The sequence below is a fragment of the Centruroides sculpturatus genome, unplaced genomic scaffold, assembly GCF_000671375.1.
Source record: "Centruroides sculpturatus isolate CEXI.00-Female unplaced genomic scaffold, Cexi_2.0 scaffold233, whole genome shotgun sequence".
NCBI lineage: Eukaryota > Metazoa > Arthropoda > Arachnida > Scorpiones > Buthidae > Centruroides > Centruroides sculpturatus.
Genome location: NW_019384616.1, coordinates 524,460 through 545,768, shown reverse-complemented (window position 1 = coordinate 545,768; position 21,309 = coordinate 524,460). Strand labels below are relative to the sequence as shown.

General features: G+C 23.4%; 1 protein-coding gene across 1 annotated transcript in view; it reads left to right on the top strand.

The window, feature by feature from the left end:
- Window positions 1-1,124: 1,124 nt before the first annotated feature.
- Window positions 1,125-21,309, top strand: part of LOC111625389 (QRFP-like peptide receptor) — a 120,589-nt gene continuing 100,404 nt past the window's right edge. The window contains exon 1 of the mRNA XM_023368525.1: window positions 1,125-1,526. Coding sequence (XP_023224293.1) covers window positions 1,178-1,526 — 349 coding nt within the window. The 5' untranslated portion in view covers window positions 1,125-1,177. The remainder of the gene's footprint in view (window positions 1,527-21,309) is intronic.

The following is a 21,309-nucleotide window of genomic DNA, read 5'->3' as shown; positions in this document are numbered from 1 at the left end:
AAGCATTCTATAACATATAACTTATATAATGAATAATATATGAATGTTAAAACGTAATTTTGATTTAACAATTTCAAAGTACTTCGTGAAAGTATTTAAACATTAAAATCAGAAAATTGTTACAGAGAAATAGGGTAAGGAGAAATCAATAAGAATAATATTTATTGTTATATATCACGCGCCAAAAATGATATCTTAACCTTTAAAATTGTTTTCTATACAAAGAATAATAGAAAATGAAATTAAAAAACTTGAAATTATTAGTCAATATTGACGTTAATCCTTTAAAATACATTAATTTTTATTTGGGGGAGACAACACAATATTTAACTAAAAAATCACTAACAGATGAAAAATGGATGAAATCATAATACCATAAAATAATGAATTTTCTAGTCAGGCAAAGAAAAATGATAAGGATAAAAAAAATTATATTTTTAAAAAAAAATAATGGAAAATAATAACGTAGAAACTATGACAATACAAACAAAGATTAAATGGATAAATTACGAAGAAAAGTTTAGCAAAATACAATGTTTATTTTTAATTCAAACACTCGTAGCTAGAAACATAATTTTAATTCTGTTTTTAACATCACTTTACTTTTAAATATTATTATAAAATTTTGAATTTTGTATGTATAAAAACATGATAAATATTTAATTTAATTTATATAATTGTTTATATGTCTGTAAAATAAGAACTGATACACATGCTTGTAAAAAATACAATATTTTTGAAAGTAAATATATATAAGTAATATATATATATATATTTAAAATATTTGAACAAGAGAATAAGGAAAATACAGAAAGATAACGGGAACTTAGACTTGAGGTAGAGTGCAGAGTGATGTAATACATGCACGTGTAATATTAAAGGATATTTTTAAATAAATTAGTAAAATAATTATTTTACGGAAAGATATCAACACCAGATAATAAGGTAATAATCATCTCGAAGAAAATTATTCATATCTACGGAAGTGTAGCGTCGTTAACTAACGTTGAAGATCACATCTGTCCATGTCACTAGAAACGGGATAAAGCGCGTGCGCACGAGACGCCCACTTCTCCCTAAAAGGACGGTTTAGAAGAGAAGCAAAGTTAGCAATCCACAACGGTCCTTGTCTACAGGTGCCCAACTTCAACACGATTTTACAGTCATATAATATAACATGGAGGATCGTGAATGCGTTACTTACGACATAATCGATTATAATTTTACGGCTTTTACTTATAATATATCAACAGATATTTTTTCTTCTTTTACATGGAAAGAATGTTTCAAGTTAATAATTTGTATATCTGCCACTATAGTCGGAGTTATCGGGAATATAGGAGTTATACTTACAGTTGTATTGAATCATTCGATGAGAACCACTATAAACATTTACTTGGTGAATTTAGCTATCGCTGATCTTATGATATGTTTATTTTGTATATGGGTGCATTTTGTGAATAATTTGGCAGAATCGCATTATATTCTTGGTTCGTTCATGTGCAAATTCAACAGTTTTTCACAGAGTAAGTCTTTCAAATATCTATATATTATTTTATTTTTTTTTTTAAATGTAAACATTTATATTATCTTGCGTATGTGTATAATACAGGAATTTAAAAATAAAATAAATCTTCGTAAATATTTAGAAAGGAAAAATAAAAACAAAAGATATTTGTAGTTTCTATTGCAAAAAGAACAAACAACTTATGAATTGATTAAGAAACTTGTTAATCTATTTTTCATCCCATTGAAAACATTTACTGTTTTCAACTTCATGTTTGTTATGCTAGCAATTATGAAAATAATTATTTAATTAATTTAAATATGAGTTATTAACATACTTAATAAACATAATTAGTAATTAATAAATATTATATTAAATTGAATTTAAAATTCTTTACTCTGTGGTTAAGAAATAAATCAAGGACAAATTTACTAATGTAAACATCCTTTATAGAATCATATATCGATTATTTAATTTTTTTTTTGTTTCGAATTTAAAATTTAAACAACATTAAAGTTTATAATTATTATAAATTTAAGTTTTTGGTATTTAAAAAAATTTATATATTTTTGTATTAATTAGTTAATATTTATGTTAATTATATCGAACAATTTTTTTTTTTTTAAATTTGTATATTAGAAAGAAAATCTGTAGTAATAAAAGTTTTTTTTTATAACATTTTCAAAGAAATAAATTCCTGGTAAGATATATTTGTTATGATATTCGAAAATGTTGGAAAGTGTTGGAAATATTTTTATTTTCCCATTGGATTTATACTTTAAAAAATACATATTTGGAAGAAAAATCTTGTTAAAATATATTCCTAGAACTACTTAAGTTTATGAAAATATTTTAAGAATTATTGCACTAGTTTTTTTAGTATTTTTCTCGGTAATTTTATAATTATAATTTAAATCAATAAATGTAATTTGAACGTAACGATTTTGATATTTCGTTTATTATTCTAATTATCATAATAAAAAATAAGCATATATTTTTTTTTAAGAATAAGATTAAAATTTTAAAATTTGCATTAGGTAATTACTTCAAGATACTGAATAATTCTATATGAAATGAAGATAACTTGATAATCTATAATGGCATATATTTAAATCTGATGGAGTTATATCCTAATAAGATGACAGTATATTTTTCATTGTAGATATTATTTTCTNATTTTTTTTTTGCTTGTAGAAAGAAATGAAATAATGTTTTATTGTCAAACACAATTGAAATTTTCTTGAGATAATTCAATTCTTAATTATCTAAAAATAAAATTTATAAATTATAATTTGATTTATTCTCTAAACGCAAGTTATAATTTTTAATTATCTTGAAAATATCTGACTATTACAATAAATTGTTACATAAACTATAAAACTTTTAACACTTTTATCTTTTATTTCACTTATTATTATATAAATCAAATGTAAATTTTATTAAAGTTATAAAATAAATAAATTATAAATCATAATTATGTAGATTAAATATAATGATAATTAATTTTAATCTTAAATGGGATAGTTAAAATAGCAGTTTTAAATAATTAGTGCATCAGAAATTTAATAAGGCATAAAAGAATCTATAACATTTTCGTCTCAATTCAAATTAGAAGTAACTACATAATTTGCATTTCGAATGCGTAATAAATATTTTGTTAGTTACTATATTATCGTTTAATAAAAATAAATAAAAGTTTTAAAATAATTTATAGCTGAATTAATACTACATATTTTAAAATTTCTATTGACCTATGATCAGTTTCCTTCGTTCGTTTATATAAAGGAGTCACATAAATGCACGTTATCTTTAATTTACCAGCTTCTTGAATTATGTTTATCACAACATTAATTATATTAACAAATATTCATTGAATTATTTACAAAAAATATAATAAATATGCAAAAAATTCGTAAAAATTAGTATTTATTCTCTTGTAAGTTTAATAACTCCATAACCTGTACATACAACATATTAATATCAATAAGTTTTTATGGACAGCCACGAATTTCAAAGAAAACATCCATATTTCTAGTCATATCATCATTCGATTCAGCTTTTAATATATTGATGATGAATGAAACTAATACTGCGGTTAACTTCTGTTGGAATTTTATAGTTGATTTACCCAAAGTTTATTTATAAAAGTCGGTTTTTTTTTATCAATTAAATCTGCCGATGTCTGTGTCACCTCCAAGTCTTTAAAATTTAATCAGATTATCCTTTGTAATAGTCGGCTATTTTATAAAATTTTAACTAATTATCTTGCTTTTTATTCTATTCTTGTTTTTTGTATTCTGAATTTTCTTTTACAATTAATTGTATTTGCATAAAAGTAAGTGCGGTGAAACGTTCTTCATTGATTCTATTTAACAGATTTTATTTTATATATATACACTTTTTCTCATTATGTCAAACTTATTAGTGTTAATTTCAAAATTAATTTCTGTAATTCCTCAGATGAAAGATCTTTTTTGTACATCCATTAGTGATATGAAGATAAAAGAGGAAGAAAGTCGATCTGCCTATATAATCAGGCAATTTAGTATGATAAAACCACGTGTTATTATTCAACATATATCCTCAAGGTATCTTTAAGATCTAGTCTTCAGAGATATTATGTTAATTGAACGATTATCATTACATTTAGAGAAATCCACATAAAGATTAATGTCTCATTAAGTTTCTTTGTTTTAAATATTGTTTCTTCTTTATTATGTTTATAGATACATTTTAACTAACTTAGCTTGAAGTTTAATTAAATTGAATAATAATTAACCTTTAAGAATACTTTAATTGTATTTAACAGATCAGTAAATCAAAAAATTCGAATTTAATTTTTATTTAACTTCATAACTCAACATTTATTTTTTATTTCATTTTATTTTTTTTAAGAAAAGAAGTGAATATTTTTCATTAAAATGTATAAAAATTTATTGATTAATTTTTACTAATTAAAAGTTTTAATTAATTTATCAAAGTTAAAAGCATNCCTCGCATTAATCTTTGTTTTATATATAAAAAAGTAAATTTTTAATTATCTCCATTTCTATTTTTGTACTGTTTTAAAATTCTAGAAAATATATTTATTTGAAAATAAATAATCTTTATTTTAAACCTTTTTTTTAATGATTTTTGTTTTTGGTTTATAATTGCTACATTACTTACTTTTAAATTTCTATTTATGTATCACTTCAAAGCGTACAATTTCCACACTGAAAATATACAATTTTCTATGTAAACCTGCAAATTTTTTTTATTATTTCTACTTACGACAGTGAAGCAAAGTGTTACTAAAAGAATTGTAAGGTTTAGAAGTGAGTAATATAGCAATTATAAGTGAAAACAACCTCTCTCCCTCCTCTAAAATATAAACAACAAATTTAATGTTAAAATAAATCGCTTCAATATTAAATTTGTTGTTTTTATTATGTTGTTTCCTACGTAGTTACTTTTAAAAAATGTTACCTTGTTTTTTAGGATTTGTTTCAATGGAGTGTGTTAGTTATACTTTACGTAAATATAAAACACAACCAAAAACTGGTCAAATCTTCCAGTAATCCGATTCCGAATATCTAAAAATGTGTCTCAGTTTTCAGTTCACTATATCGATTTTTTTTTCCATGACAAAATAAAATTCGTATTATAACTGTAGTAAAAATAGAAAATTACCAAAATGATTGGATTGGAGATTGTTTGATAAATCTTATTGACGTGTATTGATTAAATTCGTAAAGTTTCTACATTATTTTCTAGCAGAAAACTATCCGAGTTTATGTAATACTCAGACTATATTTTATGATATAAATCATCAGTGATGCAGATATTATAGATATAATATACCGCTAATGAATATAATTGGTAATATGTCAGGAATATGTTCACTATAATAAGCTCTTGGCTACTATATTTGCGGCAGTGATCTGAAATACACATCTGATGGCAGTTGAACACAGAGTAAAACAGTTAACCGTATTATAAGACATTGTAGAAGGAAATTCAAGAAGAGATTGTAAGGCATTTTACATCTTTGACATTTTGCAATATTTAATGCATGCAGTTTCAAATTGAAGCTCCTGAGCTCCTGAACAATTATATCTGCAAGTGTCTGTATCTACTAGAAACTATTTTACATTTAAAATTTCTTTGTACTGTACAAATCTAATATTGCTCAGAATATATCTTATATAAAAATTATTTTAATAAATTAAAATATTAAGAAATATAGAAGTTAAAATAAGTTTAAACTTTAAAAATAAATTAACGTAAATTTTTAAGGATTTTAACTTATATTTTTTAAGCAGTATATATTTTAAAATATATGCTCTCCACCTCAAATTAGTAGTGGCTTGCCCCTGTACATCATACTTTTCCTTTAACTAAAAAGTCGTGCCGGTCATCTATCTAACATCTTTCAGGGAAAATATTTGAATTGAAATAATATGAGTGCTGCTTTATATCGGAAGTTTATATACAGATAATTAGGGCCTTCTGTCTATATGGTGTCCATATCTGATCTCATTTTTAATGTATCTAACTTCGTTCTTGAGATTAAGGAAAGACAGACAAACAAACCGACAGACTACAGTGGGAATTTATAGGTCTACAATTTTTTCAAATTGCAGCCCCAATTAAAAGCTTCAAGTGTAGAATGTAGAAAAATATACAGTATTAAAATGAAATAATTGTGTATAAAGTTTAATTTTTACTATATAATATCATTACAGTTTCGTATATAAATAAATAAACTAATTAAAAAATTAAACTGCGATGATATTAGTTTAGTATATAAATCTTATCTTACTCATAAATTAAGCAACAGAATCAATAGGTTAAATATAACTTAATTATATTTTTAATTTAAAATTTTAAGTCATAATGAATTAATTTTCTTATAATAAACTGCTTTACATCATGGAACAATATTTACTGTTTAACAATAGTTAATTAAGTGTATAAACGGAATACGATTTACCTATATAAATTGGCTGATATGTAAGTTGATTTCAGTATATTTATTTATTAAATTAAACGAATTTTGTCAGTGAAATGATTTTAATAGAGTTGTATGTTTTTTTCACATTTAATTAAAATAATTATACGTATAATATGTAATCCTCGAGAACAATTGTCTCAATGCAATGTTTATTAATTTATTGTATTAAATAAACTTCCTAACTATCCACTATGCTTACTTTCGTGGATAATAGTCTCTAATTAATTTTATAAAATATAAACATAGAAATTTATCATTTGTAAAATATGTTTCTAAAATCTAAAATAATTTGTTCGAGTACATCGAGAAAACTTCATTTAAACAGTATATTTCAGTTTATTTACATAGATATATAATTCTGGATATATATATATATACACAGGACCGACAACACGGTATAGCCGTGGGGCCTGGATCTACATTGAGGATCGTAAGAGAATCTATACAATAAAATTTTAATTATCGACTCTAGTAAATTAATTTCCGTAATTTCAAGTGAAGTAAAAATAATATGATAAACCGAGAACGTCTCGTTAGAGGCCCTAGGGCCTGTGATCGCTTTCTATATACCTACTTATACTCATCAAATATTATCGTCTCTTTATTATATGTAGTTTGCAAATGCAAGAATTGAATGTCACCTCGCATTAATCTTTGTTTTATATATAAAAAAGTAAATTTTTAATTATCTCCATTTCTATTTTTGTACTGTTTTAAAATTCTAGAAAATATATTTATTTGAAAATAAATAATCTTTATTTTAAACCTTTTTTTTAATGATTTTTGTTTTTGGTTTATAATTGCTACATTACTTACTTTTAAATTTCTATTTATGTATCACTTCAAAGCGTACAATTTCCACACTGAAAATATACAATTTTCTATGTAAACCTGCAAATTTTTTTTATTATTTCTACTTACGACAGTGAAGCAAAGTGTTACTAAAAGAATTGTAAGGTTTAGAAGTGAGTAATATAGCAATTATAAGTGAAAACAACCTCTCTCCCTCCTCTAAAATATAAACAACAAATTTAATGTTAAAATAAATCGCTTCAATATTAAATTTGTTGTTTTTATTATGTTGTTTCCTACGTAGTTACTTTTAAAAAATGTTACCTTGTTTTTTAGGATTTGTTTCAATGGAGTGTGTTAGTTATACTTTACGTAAATATAAAACACAACCAAAAACTGGTCAAATCTTCCAGTAATCCGATTCCGAATATCTAAAAATGTGTCTCAGTTTTCAGTTCACTATATCGATTTTTTTTTTCCATGACAAAATAAAATTCGTATTATAACTGTAGTAAAAATAGAAAATTACCAAAATGATTGGATTGGAGATTGTTTGATAAATCTTATTGACGTGTATTGATTAAATTCGTAAAGTTTCTACATTATTTTCTAGCAGAAAACTATCCGAGTTTATGTAATACTCAGACTATATTTTATGATATAAATCATCAGTGATGCAGATATTATAGATATAATATACCGCTAATGAATATAATTGGTAATATGTCAGGAATATGTTCACTATAATAAGCTCTTGGCTACTATATTTGCGGCAGTGATCTGAAATACACATCTGATGACAGTTGAACACAGAATAAAACAGTTAACCGTATTATAAGACATTGTAGAAGGAAATTCAAGAAGAGATTGTAAGGCATTTTACATCTTTGACATTTTGCAATATTTAATGTATGTAGTTTCAAATTGAAGCTCCTGAGCTCCTGAACAATTATATCTGCAAGTGTCTGTATCTACTAAAAACTATTTTACATTTAAAATTTCTTTGTACTGTACAAATCTAATATTGCTCAGAATATATCTATTTATGAACTGGCAGCATTTTACAATCGCTTGGAATGGCAATTGGATTTTTCTGGTTTTAAGTGACGGTTTCGGCAGTTTCTATTTGAGCTGTTTAACATTGAACGTTAAGATTGTCTTTTTATTATTTTTTAATCTTTGTCTTACATTTTTCTTTATCAGATCTAACCAGTACCATGTGGAGGAGTGATGTTTAATGTTTTTCTAACTTTTACTGGTTTTATTATGTTATAGTCTTTCCTATTTTTATTATATATTCTCAGACCTGTAGTTTAATTTAGTAAATAAATAAATAAAATTGTAGAGGAAGTAAAGTTAATTACAGAATACATTTAAGAAAATATTTACTCGAATGACAAAGAAGATTAAACAGATTTTATGAAAGAAATATTGAAAGATTTAGTTAAGTAATTGGTACAACTTGTTTTCTCTTATTTTTGCTTTAGTTAATCGTTTCTATGCCAACTAGCAATTAAATTTATTCTTGTTTTCATTAAAATTTTCCAAGATTTTAGTCATATTTAACACAGCAAATGCGGGTAGCCTATATAAAAAATTGAATAATTTATTACCATATATTTATCTTTAAACATTTTTAGTATGCAGATATACTGTAACAGGTATGTAATAACCTTTCCATGATAGATTAATAGATAATTTTAAAATTAACATATTCACAGAAAAATAAATGAAAAACTATGAACTTTTGGAAATAGAAAGCATTGAGAAATTAACCATTTCTACAGGTGAACCATACGCTAATAAAGTTTCGAAACTTTATACTGTATATTATTTTCATTCTTAATTCGTTTATGAATAAAGTATCATAAATTATTTATGACTTAACTTTATCTATACTCATGCCAGTAAGTTACCGAATTGTTTATACATCAGTAATGACTATCTTCAATCATTTTCTTCAATGTATTTATCAAAATTTCAATTATTACAAATAGAATAACTGAAGAAAGTATAATTTTTCGAAATAAAATCTAAAGTATTAGCGAGAATCTGGAACCGTGAAATTAATTGTAGTAGATTTATTTAACATCTAATCTGTTCAATAACGTGAAGTTGAATTGCAGTGATTAAATTTAGAGGTGATGTATTAATACGTTATTCTGTTTGAGTAATTTAGTAATGTTATATACTTATTAAATTTCGAAATTGCTATGAATCAATTAAGATAGGTAACTATTTTATTAAAATATTTACTTAACTTTAAGTTAGAAAGTATGTTTATTTCATACTTTAATATGTATGGAATACATAAAATATAAGACATGTGCTCAATTTGGTCTGCCAATAGAAAAGTTTGTGTACCATTGATATACATTATTTTGTACTTTTTAGATAGATTTTATAAAGTTTATATGCAATTATCCTTTAAATTACGTTTATATATTTTTAAAAACGACATTACAATAACAATATATATATTTGTATAGAGGAAATAAATATAAAATATTAATTCCTCCTCTGAATATTTATAATATTTATTTATGTAGAAATAAGAAGGAAAATGTTGTTAAATCAGTAATAATAGTTTTAAAATATTCAGGATGTAAACAGTAATAGTAAAAGCAAAATTTTTAGTAGACTTTTTTAAAAATTTTATTTTACAGACATACTTATTCACTTAACTGTGATAGCTTATACAAAGATTTTTTTTTCGAAATGGAAAATAAACGTTATAAATTTAATATATTAATTTATCTTTTCTGAATTAAATAATTCGATTTATAAAATATTACAATATTATATCTAAATTTATTACTTTTTCATATATAACTGAAATGTAACTATCAAGTGTCCATACAGTTAAATCTAATATTTTTTTTTTAAATATTTNCTCCGTTGCGTGTCGCTTCGCGTTGAATTTTCGTCGATGTTAAGCCTAACGAAGACTATTGTATCGTTAAAAATTATTTTTTTATTTTATACAAACAAAATAAATATATTGAAAAATATAAAAACAATAAAAAATTATACTTCAGATGTTAATTTAGTATCAAAAACGTAAAATATTTGAGTAACCCAAGAAATAGCCAAAGATTGCAGCGCCACAGCACTAGCGAAAATTTAAATTTGCCGACTGGAATGCTTTTGGATAACCAGCTTTCGGATAAATGACGCTCTACTGTATAGCTAATAACACAGGCAACCTCTGTAGGAAAATGTCCCTGTTTATATTACATTCCATTACTTAAACCCCGAATTTAGCGCGAGTCGATTTTTTAACGGAAAATAAATGGTCGAAAAATATCGCGTTATATTCGGGCTAATACGGTACTTCTAAAATCATTTAGTATCTATTTGATACAGAAAAGGCTTGATTGATAATGTTGTGCTATGATCTACATCAATTTAAATTGTGAATAAATTTACCAATATATATCAAATATTTCTTGCAGCACATTTCAATTTATATAATGATTATTTCCTTGTAAACCAATCTCTTGTGGATAAAACTAGCATTTAATGTATAGAAATATGATTTTATTAATGTTACTTTTGTAAAATAAGCAATTTAGTTTATGACTATGAATAATAGAAAAAAATGCAATTGGAGATTTTTTCATTATATTATAAAATAGAACCAGTTCATAAAGTAAGCTATCCGAATAAAGAACTTTTATTTTGTATAGAAACTTAAATTAATAAGTTTTCTAAAATATTTCTATATTAAGTGTATAAATTGTACAGAAATTTGTCAAATTATGCCAATTTCATAGCATTCTCAATAAGTATATCTATGTTAATTCACTGTTTTAGTTGTTACAGGTTGAACCTCACTAATTCAGGATTCACTTGTCCAATGGAGTCAATAGTTAGGGATGATAATTTGAATCTGGTGGTCATTAGTTTAGCTGACCGTTAGAGATAAGTTTTATAAAATATTGTAAATGCTAATAACGAGTAAAATCGTCATTAAGTTTGACCCTACTGAAGATACACTTTTGTACAATTTGTTTATAAAAAGTTTATCGAGAGTTGATTTAAAAAAAAAAACAACATTCTTACAATTCAAAATAAATTCTTTTTAACTTCATTTTTCTCCTCTTCTTATAGTTTTATTATGATGTAGAGCGTAACATGAGAAGAGTGCATTAAATTAAAGAAAACATTCCATTTTGAGAATAAATTAAATAACAAATAACAATCAAAACATTAATATAAACGACCAAAGTTACAATACTTGTTTTAAAAGATTCATCGCGGTTGTTATTATTACAAATAGAATAACTGAAGAAAGTATAATTTTTCGAAATAAAATCTAAAGTATTAGCGAGAATCTGGAACCGTGAAATTAATTGTAGTAGATTTATTTAACATCTAATCTGTTCAATAACGTGAAGTTGAATTGCAGTGATTAAATTTAGAGGTGATGTATTAATACGTTATTCTGTTTGAGTAATTTAGTAATGTTATATACTTATTAAATTTCGAAATTGCTATGAATCAATTAAGATAGGTAACTATTTTATTAAAATATTTACTTAACTTTAAGTTAGAAAGTATGTTTATTTCATACTTTAATATGTATGGAATACATAAAATATAAGACATGTGCTCAATTTGGTCTGCCAATAGAAAAGTTTGTGTACCATTGATATACATTATTTTGTACTTTTTAGATAGATTTTATAAAGTTTATATGCAATTATCCTTTAAATTACGTTTATATATTTTTAAAAACGACATTACAATAACAATATATATATTTGTATAGAGGAAATAAATATAAAATATTAATTCCTCCTCTGAATATTTATAATATTTATTTATGTAGAAATAAGAAGGAAAATGTTGTTAAATCAGTAATAATAGTTTTAAAATATTCAGGATGTAAACAGTAATAGTAAAAGCAAAATTTTTAGTAGACTTTTTTAAAAATTTTATTTTACAGACATACTTATTCACTTAACTGTGATAGCTTATACAAAGATTTTTTTTTCGAAATGGAAAATAAACGTTATAAATTTAATATATTAATTTATCTTTTCTGAATTAAATAATTCGATTTATAAAATATTACAATATTATATCTAAATTTATTACTTTTTCATATATAACTGAAATGTAACTATCAAGTGTCCATACAGTTAAATCTAATATTTTTTTTTTAAATATTTATTTAATAGTGGATGAATTTTGATTTGGTTTAAATATTTCCCATTCTAATTACGGATATTATAATATATATATATATTTTAATGTTTTATTTGATTAAAATCGCATATCATAAATTTTATTAACTAAAAATTTGAAGGAACTTTTAATTAATGAAAATTCCTTGATATATTTTTTAAAAATTCCTGATTGTAATTTAAAATAGTGAGATTAATTAGTGATTATTATTAATGAAGTTCGCTTTTTCTTTAATAATAATAATAATAATAATAATGTTAAATTATTCATTTAGGTGAACAATAATTACTTCATTCAAACTCTCTCTTTCTATTTTAATACGCTTAAAATACCACGTCAAACACGTTTATTATGTAATATAAATATTAAATTTTAAAAATATATGTTTTATATTAGATAATTATTATTATTATTAAGTGAACTGAAGTGAAAACATCATTTTATTATATTAAATTTTAATAAATTTGCAATAATTTTCTAAAGGAAAAAACACTGATAAACGTAAATAAAATTTTTATTTATTTATTTAAATATAAGAAATCAGTTTGNAAGTATATTATACGATTGACAGATTGTTTTATTAATAAGAATGCATTAAAAATTATTTAATGAAGCAAAAAATATTCTTAAATTTATATATAAATTCAGAGCTTGTTCCAGACCATTAGATAGGCTATTGAAATGTTTTCACGGTTTGTAGTTGTATAGGACAGAAAATATATCGATTTTATTTCATTTTATAAAAATAAATGTTATGAAACACTGCTGAAAAATATATTAAAAAAAATCAATCAAAAAGCGCAATAAAAAAAACTACCTGTTATCGATATCAATCTTCACAATTATAACAATTACATGTATTAGTATCAGTAATTTAAAAAGAAAATGGTTTTTAAAGTAAATAATAAAATATGTGATTAAAAAATAGAGTTTTAATTACATCGGGAATTCCTTCACACAATACACGATAATCTGGCACTCTCTGAAAAGTAGTCGGAAATACGAAATTAATCCATATGCTAGTATTTTGCTAATTAAAATTTGTTTGACACGTACTGCTCTAAATTCCCTAGAGGAAATATAGTACATGTGTGGAAAATAAACATAATCATTGTTAATGTTGATTTTGTGCAATAATGTGTGCAGATTTTTCTATTAATTTTAACACAGTACAATCAAGCACTGTATTATCATTCCTATTTAAATACGAAAAATACAGCAATATGTGCTAGTATCTATACAAAATGCCTGTAATGTCTATAATGTTTTGATTTCATATAACCTGTTGAATTTTGCGAAAATATAAAGACATTCGATAATTGTCATTTTGTAGATTCCGAATTAACGAACTTCTACTGTAATATTTGCAGTATAACTGTTAAATTAATGATACAAATAAGCTATACTAAAACATATCTGATTAAATATTNGATAAATTGGAACTCGGATATCAGATAATTATAATTGTTAATTGACGCTATTATTCTACAGATATAAATATGGATAATAAGATAATATAACCCCTGAAAACAGTTAGATAGATGACCGGCACGACTATATTGCTAAAGGAAAAGTATGATGTACAGGGGTAAGACCTATTAATTTGAGGTGGAGAACATATACTTTAAATTAAATAAATTAAAAATTACAGCCCGGAATTTATTTATTGTGACAATTCGAAATTTAATAAGTGTACTTGAAAATGAAAATAGATAATTTTATAGAGAAATTCAAAATGTAAATAAAATATGAAGAAAATTCAAAGATGGAAAACTTAATAAACTCATTTGGGACTGAATCTTGATGTTAAATATTCAATCGATCTCAGAATATTAACAATTCCTGACTAAAAAATAGCTTATCCATCATTTTAGAGTACGCTTTCGTATTCACATATGTAGTTATTTCAATTGAAAATTGCAAAAAAAGTTTAAAAGTTTGCATTAGTTTAATTTTGCATAAATAAGCAAAATATGTTTATAAACTTTTACCTTTTTCAGGTCAGATAATTTCGTTAGTTTACTCGATAATTTTAATTTAAGTTAATATTTTATCGAGTTTATCTTAATATATATATATTTGAATTTATTAAAATAGATCTATATAAATTTCGAATTTAAAATGAAGAAGAATGTCAAGAATAAATTATTTTATTTGAATTATTGTCTTAAAGTTTCTTGGCGTCAGATCTATTTTTCTCATCAATTTTTATTGTTTTTGTACATAAAATTATATATATAATACTGGAAATATGGGTATTTTTTTTAAAGTGATGTATTTAACATCAAAATTACTTATTTAAAATGAATTTAATGATAACATTTTAAAATTTATTTACAGTTTTTTTACAATGCTTAACTTTTTAAATTCTCTTAATGAAAATAAACAACTAATAAAGTTGCTTGTAAGAAAATTGATGTAATTTAACGTGTTGCAATGTATAAATATTTAAAAATTTTAGTTATTCTATTGGATTTACATACTTCTGTAAACAGAATGGTTTAAAATATTTTATTTTCCTCGCTTCAATTTTTAATGCAACAAAAATGTGAATAAAATAAATTTTTTTTGTGTGTGTAATTTTTATTTTGTTTGTTCGAATTTCTTTATAATTCAGGAATTGTAATGTATTTTATTACAAATAAAAGAATGTTTTCAGAAATGATTAATTCAGCTTCAGTTAACAAAAAAAAAATTGCCAAAATGTAACCTATATAGAAAAGTTTAAGTTTAAAAAATATATATATATATATATATATATTTAAAAATAGAAACTGTTAAAAGCCAAATATTCACGATTGAAATTTCTGACACTTTGTGAAACAGAACACAAAGTTAATGCTTAAGTTATGTTTATAATAGAAACATAACTAAGTTTGCCATCAAAGATATGGACTTTTTCTATTGAGTTACGATTTGCAGTTTATCACTTAATAGTAAATTAATTAGATAAGTACTAAGGAATTAATTAAATTTATAATAAAATTTGTTTAACTAAATTTCAGCAATTTTCTATAGAAAAAACTGATGCTTTGACTTAATGTACTTAGTATAATAACTAAAATTATCATTACATTTTTCTAATACTTAATTAAAACTTTATTTTATATAAATACCTTTGATTTCATATAAATACCCTTTACGGTTTGCATATCTGGTCTCTTATCTATCTGACTGTGTTCTCGAGATTAAGGATGGACAGACAGTGTAAATTTATAGGTCTACAATTTTTTCAAATTACAGCCTAATAATAACAAAAAACGAGGTGTCGGTTTGTGTTTCTGTTCTGTATACGCTTCTAAACACTTTGACCAAATTTTTATAGTTACTCTCTAGGATTTTGTGGAATATATAGACTACAAAGAACTTTGACATCCCACTCCTCTGCTTACTTTTCGTGATAAACGTGACATTAATAAGCTAAGAGAATCAAACTGTTAATATGGTTTCCATTGTAATAATTGTTATTATTACTTATCTCGGGTCAGCACCCAGTCATATCTGTTACAATAGTAATATATAAAATCTAAGAAGTATTTTAACTTATTTAATTAATTGAAATACAGTACCTTAAAATGACAAAAACTAAATAATATTTCTTAAAATTAATTTTAAAAATTTTTAAGTTTTTTCTAAACTGATTAGAATATATTATTTGGCATTATTAAAAGTATTTAATTCCTTTAATTCACATACAGTATTTCTTTATGTATTTTTCTTAATTATAAAAAGAGCAAATAAGTAAATAAATAAATTAAAATGAAACAAATCACAAGCATAAAGCGATTTTAAAGAAAAGGAATAGTTTATTTTTCTGTGGTATTTTAAGTGGAAATATGTCAAATAAAGTAAATGAAATTTATAGGCCAAAGAAAGAAAAAAAAATACTGTTATTAATAGAATGAAATCAACTGACAGCAGTTATTTTATCCAGAGCTGAAAGTTCAATTTTAAACTAGTTAACCTTATTCGTTTATTTTATGTATTTTAATCGGATTCAACTGTTAACTATAGGAATTGTATCTTAAGTCTTATATGACATTTCATATGGTAACGGTGAAAGGTTAATTAATTAATTAATTTATCAGTTAAATACACTTCTTGTAAATAAACAACTTCTATGTATCTTATATCAAAATAGCTGCTTGTTTTCAAGAGTGTTACATCAATCTTAATTTATTTATTCACTGGTAAATTTAACGAATTTAATTACTTAAAATTTATTGTTACGTTGTTAAAGATTTTAAAAAAGTGATATAAAATATTATATTAAAATTGTTTTTAAATAAAACATTATTATATTAATTATTAATAAAATTTTATTATAACAATAAATTTTTCTATTACATTAATATATAATAGAGTAAATTATTAATTAATACGTATTTATTGATAATGATAGAGGAGCTTAAAAAGCAGTATAGAGTGAACATACTGATAATTTTAATGCTATTTTTCATAATAATTACTAAAAACGTTCAGGAATGTCTTAAAGATTTTATTATAACTTAATATTTTGTTCCTACCGCAGGTTACTGATATAAAATTTCTATTATGACTATATGAAACATAATATGTAACTGCTGTATACTTTATAGTATTTACCATCTCTTTGAGATATTGTGTAGTTAAAAACCATATTTCTAGTAACATAATTTCAATTTATGACTATGAACTTATGGAAATACGATGGCTTCCTTAATAACGATCTTCCTAGTACCAATTGAGTAAAAGGTGAGGTAAAACCTAAAATACAGTAGTGTATTTTAATGAAATTTTAAAGAGAATTAGAGGATTATTTATTAAAGTAACTATAAAATTTTAAAAGTTTGTTTTTCCTTTTACTAAATTAATAAAATAATATTTAAGAAGAAATTAATTTTTACTATATATCTTATAACGTGTATATTTTGTGTGATATAAAATATGGGAATAAAACTTTTGTACAGACAAAATCATTTACATAGAAATGTAATAACTTTTTATATAAAATTTGTCAACGTTGACATTAAATTTATAATAAATATCCTAACCGAATTATTATTACTTGCATAATAAATGAATGAATAAGTTAGATCAATCCTGTTGTTTTCAATAAAATGTCGACATTATCAAAAGAAGTAATTACTAACATCAAATATATTTTATATTTATATAAAAAATAACTAATAAAGAAAATTAAAATTTGTGTAGAAATTTTTAAAATTACATTTACAATTTTTAAAAAAATGTATTAATAAACGTGAAAACAAGAAAAATGTAGGGTGAATTTAACTGTAAGTATTGTACGTTGAAAGTTATGGATGGAGCTTAACTTCGGCTTGCCAATTTGAGGGTCAAAAAAAGAGTATGGACTGCAATTTCCCGGATTTTCTGCCAGTTCTGGGCGGCCTCCAGCACTTAAACTGAGAATGAGACATCTACTCTCACGGGATTATGCGTTGTGTGGTGGACACTAGACCCAACTGAAGAGGATGCCCCCGTGGATCTTCGGGTAAGTGAGGTACCTGATAGATCTATCTCTGCCTCTCATCGGCACAATAGGTTTCAATGCTCAGTGGTTGTAGTGATAATGATTCCACAATCTACATTAGTAATTCTTATTCTTCATTAAATTTAAATGATATTGAGAGATAGTCTGCAATATAAAGATTTAAATTATTTTATTGGCAATTTTAATTAATACTATTTGATATAATATCGTACTTTAATTTGACAATTTATAAATAAATTTTTAATTATGAGAAAATTGAATGAATTAATAAATAATTCATAATATATAGCCTATATTATGTATAGTTGTAAATAAAAACAATTATAATAATTAATAATTATTAAATATCTACATGTTTGTCGTTATATGAAAATGCAGTAATTATTTGTCTCATTATTCAAAAAATTTCAAAGCTAATCAGCTAAGTATTGATGTTCATACATCAAACAAACTTTGTAGAATTTTTGAATCTGCAAAAAGTTATTTTTCATTTGGTTTCTCTAATTATCATCATTTGTTAATGGCTACTTTATAATAATATTTATTTATAGCTTTAAAACGTGTTTAGATGTAATCATTTTCCATTTATGTAATAAAAGAAATAGCTACAATTATTATAAATCAACTTTTACTATGGTCTTGAATAGTTCACTTGATTAAATCCTTTCATACAATTTTTTTCCTGGGTCTTTTGTTATCTTTTATCTCTAAAAATCAAAGGTAAATCTATATTTCTCTATCATAGTCTATTTTTTTAATATGTTTTGTTCGAAATAAGAATTAGTTTTGAGTCATTCAGTGATTGATTTACTTTCTCTCTTTAATTTCAGCTATTTCAAATCATTAGAAACTTTGGAAACTTTATAGAGACTAACTGAAATAATGATGTTTTCTTAAGCAATAATTTTTTTAAAGAAAAATTTAAAAGCTTTCATTTTTAATGAGATAGAAAATAAATTATTTTATAATAATTAAGTATATTATATTTTAGATTTGTTTCTACTGAAATTCAATTGTACGAATAATATATATATATATATATCTAGCCGATTAACCATGAAAAGTCATGAGGATAAGGATCGGATGTGAATTCGGATTCATTATTTAAATGAGATGTTGCCTTTTTAACATTCTCATCTCTTTTTAAAATTTAATATATTGATATATACTAAACGAATGCGACTTTAAATTCTCGTAAACTTAATTTAAATCAGGGGATAATTTTTAATTATTATTTCTAAAGTTCAATATGTAAGAATAAAGATGATGATCATTTGTGATGGCTTTTTGATTGATTTTGAATTGAATTTCATTTTCTAAACCCCTACCTTTTTCATTATCATAAATTTTTCAATTTTGCGAACAAAGCATGAATAATTAAATTTTTTTCTTTCACTCACTTCCTTTTTTTCCTTGTATATTTACTAATACTTTCTACTTCTTCTAGACGTTTTAATAACTTGATGTATTATTTAAGTTTTGTGGAATGATATGTCTTGGTAAATGTTGTATTAATTAAATGTGAAATTATACGGAAAATAAACAAAAGATATACATGAAACTTTTAAAGATTGGACTGAAGAAGGGCAAAAAAACAATGCTCCAAATCCATATCCTTCCTATATGAAAGAATACGTATTGTTGAGTGTGGCTTCCGAAAAAAAAATCTATCACACAAATTTTAGTAAACATATGAATAATTAAAGAATTATTATGAAATTATAAGCAATAGAACAACACCAAATTTCTTTATATTCAGGGGTACTAAGTCCAAGCCCATTAAGACATTTCAAATAACTATTAATTTAAATTCAAATAAACTAATATAACCGAAACTTTGTAAATTTTTACAGACTTATCCGCTAATTTTGTTATTGTATTTTTAAAGTATTGTTAGTAATTAAGCTTTTATTCTGTGATAAATAAAAAAATTATCACGCATATATTATCTATTAACATGGAAAGTGTTCGTATATTAAGTTCATAAAGGGCATAAAGATATCCACATAATAAAATCTATTTGGAATAGAAGTAATTTATGTAATCGACGTCTTTACCAAGATTTCGACGAGTTACTCGTATCTTAAATGAGTAATTTCCATATCACGAATTTCTCTAATAATCCTATCCTGTTCACATGAGATTTAATTCAGAAATAAATATATTTATAACTCTTGGCATTATCTACAAAGTTAATTTTCATACAGCATTAAATAAAGATTTCAACATGCATTGACAGTGAATCTAACTACGACAGAATATACTTGTAACTTTACATAGAGAATTATATATTAAGAGAATTCATAGAAGACATATTTTAGAAGTTTCATATAAAATTGCAACTGTGTTTTTTCATATTTAAATCGAGCAAACTATATAAAGATAAAAATATATAATAAAACAAAAAAGTTTACNTCATAATAAAACATTACTTTAAAAAACTTAATTTTTATAAGCAATGGTCATTTACAAAATCTTGAAATTTTTATAAACATATTTTTAGTATATAAAAGCGTAGACATATATTTTTGTTAGAGTGATATAGAATATACGTCTTATATCATAAAATATAGGATTAAGAATCCAGTATAGTTTATATGACAAATTATATACTGTATGTGATAATATATATTCTTTATAGCTTTTTTTGTGTATGTTTTTCACACGATATAGTTATAAAGAAGAAACCTATATCAATAGATATGTTAGATAAACATATAAAATAGTTATAAGAAACTTCAATTTCTTATCTAATGTCTTGTTTAGTATGTATGTTGTAACTATTCCCTATGAAAGATTACATTCTTTATATAGTATAAATGTTATATATCCATTTGTGCTTGTTATAAGAAAAAAGTTATACTATTTCATATCCAGATAGATGAGACATGGGCCTATGTATTAGAGAGAATCGAGATTGATTCTTATTACATATTTATGAAACAGATAATGCTCAAGATTGATTAATTTTCTTCGTTATTATTTTAATTAATTGGACTAAGTGGCTTATTTAAAATTTTTTAAGTATAAAATTTAACAGCAAATTAATCCAGAAAATCGAAAAACATTCTGATTTTAGATATCATACACCAAGTAATTTATGTGTATTTTAAGTATTTAATTAATTATTTATAACCTTTACAAATAAAAACATTATTGAAATATTTGATATTTATAAAATTTTACTTAATAGAATGCAAAATAGTATTGTTTTTTTTTTGTTAAATTATATATATACAGGATCTATTCTATATGATCAGTTTATATCGTTGTTGACACACGAAAATCTCTTAAACGCCACTACGGGTCAAACAAGTTTTATGTCAA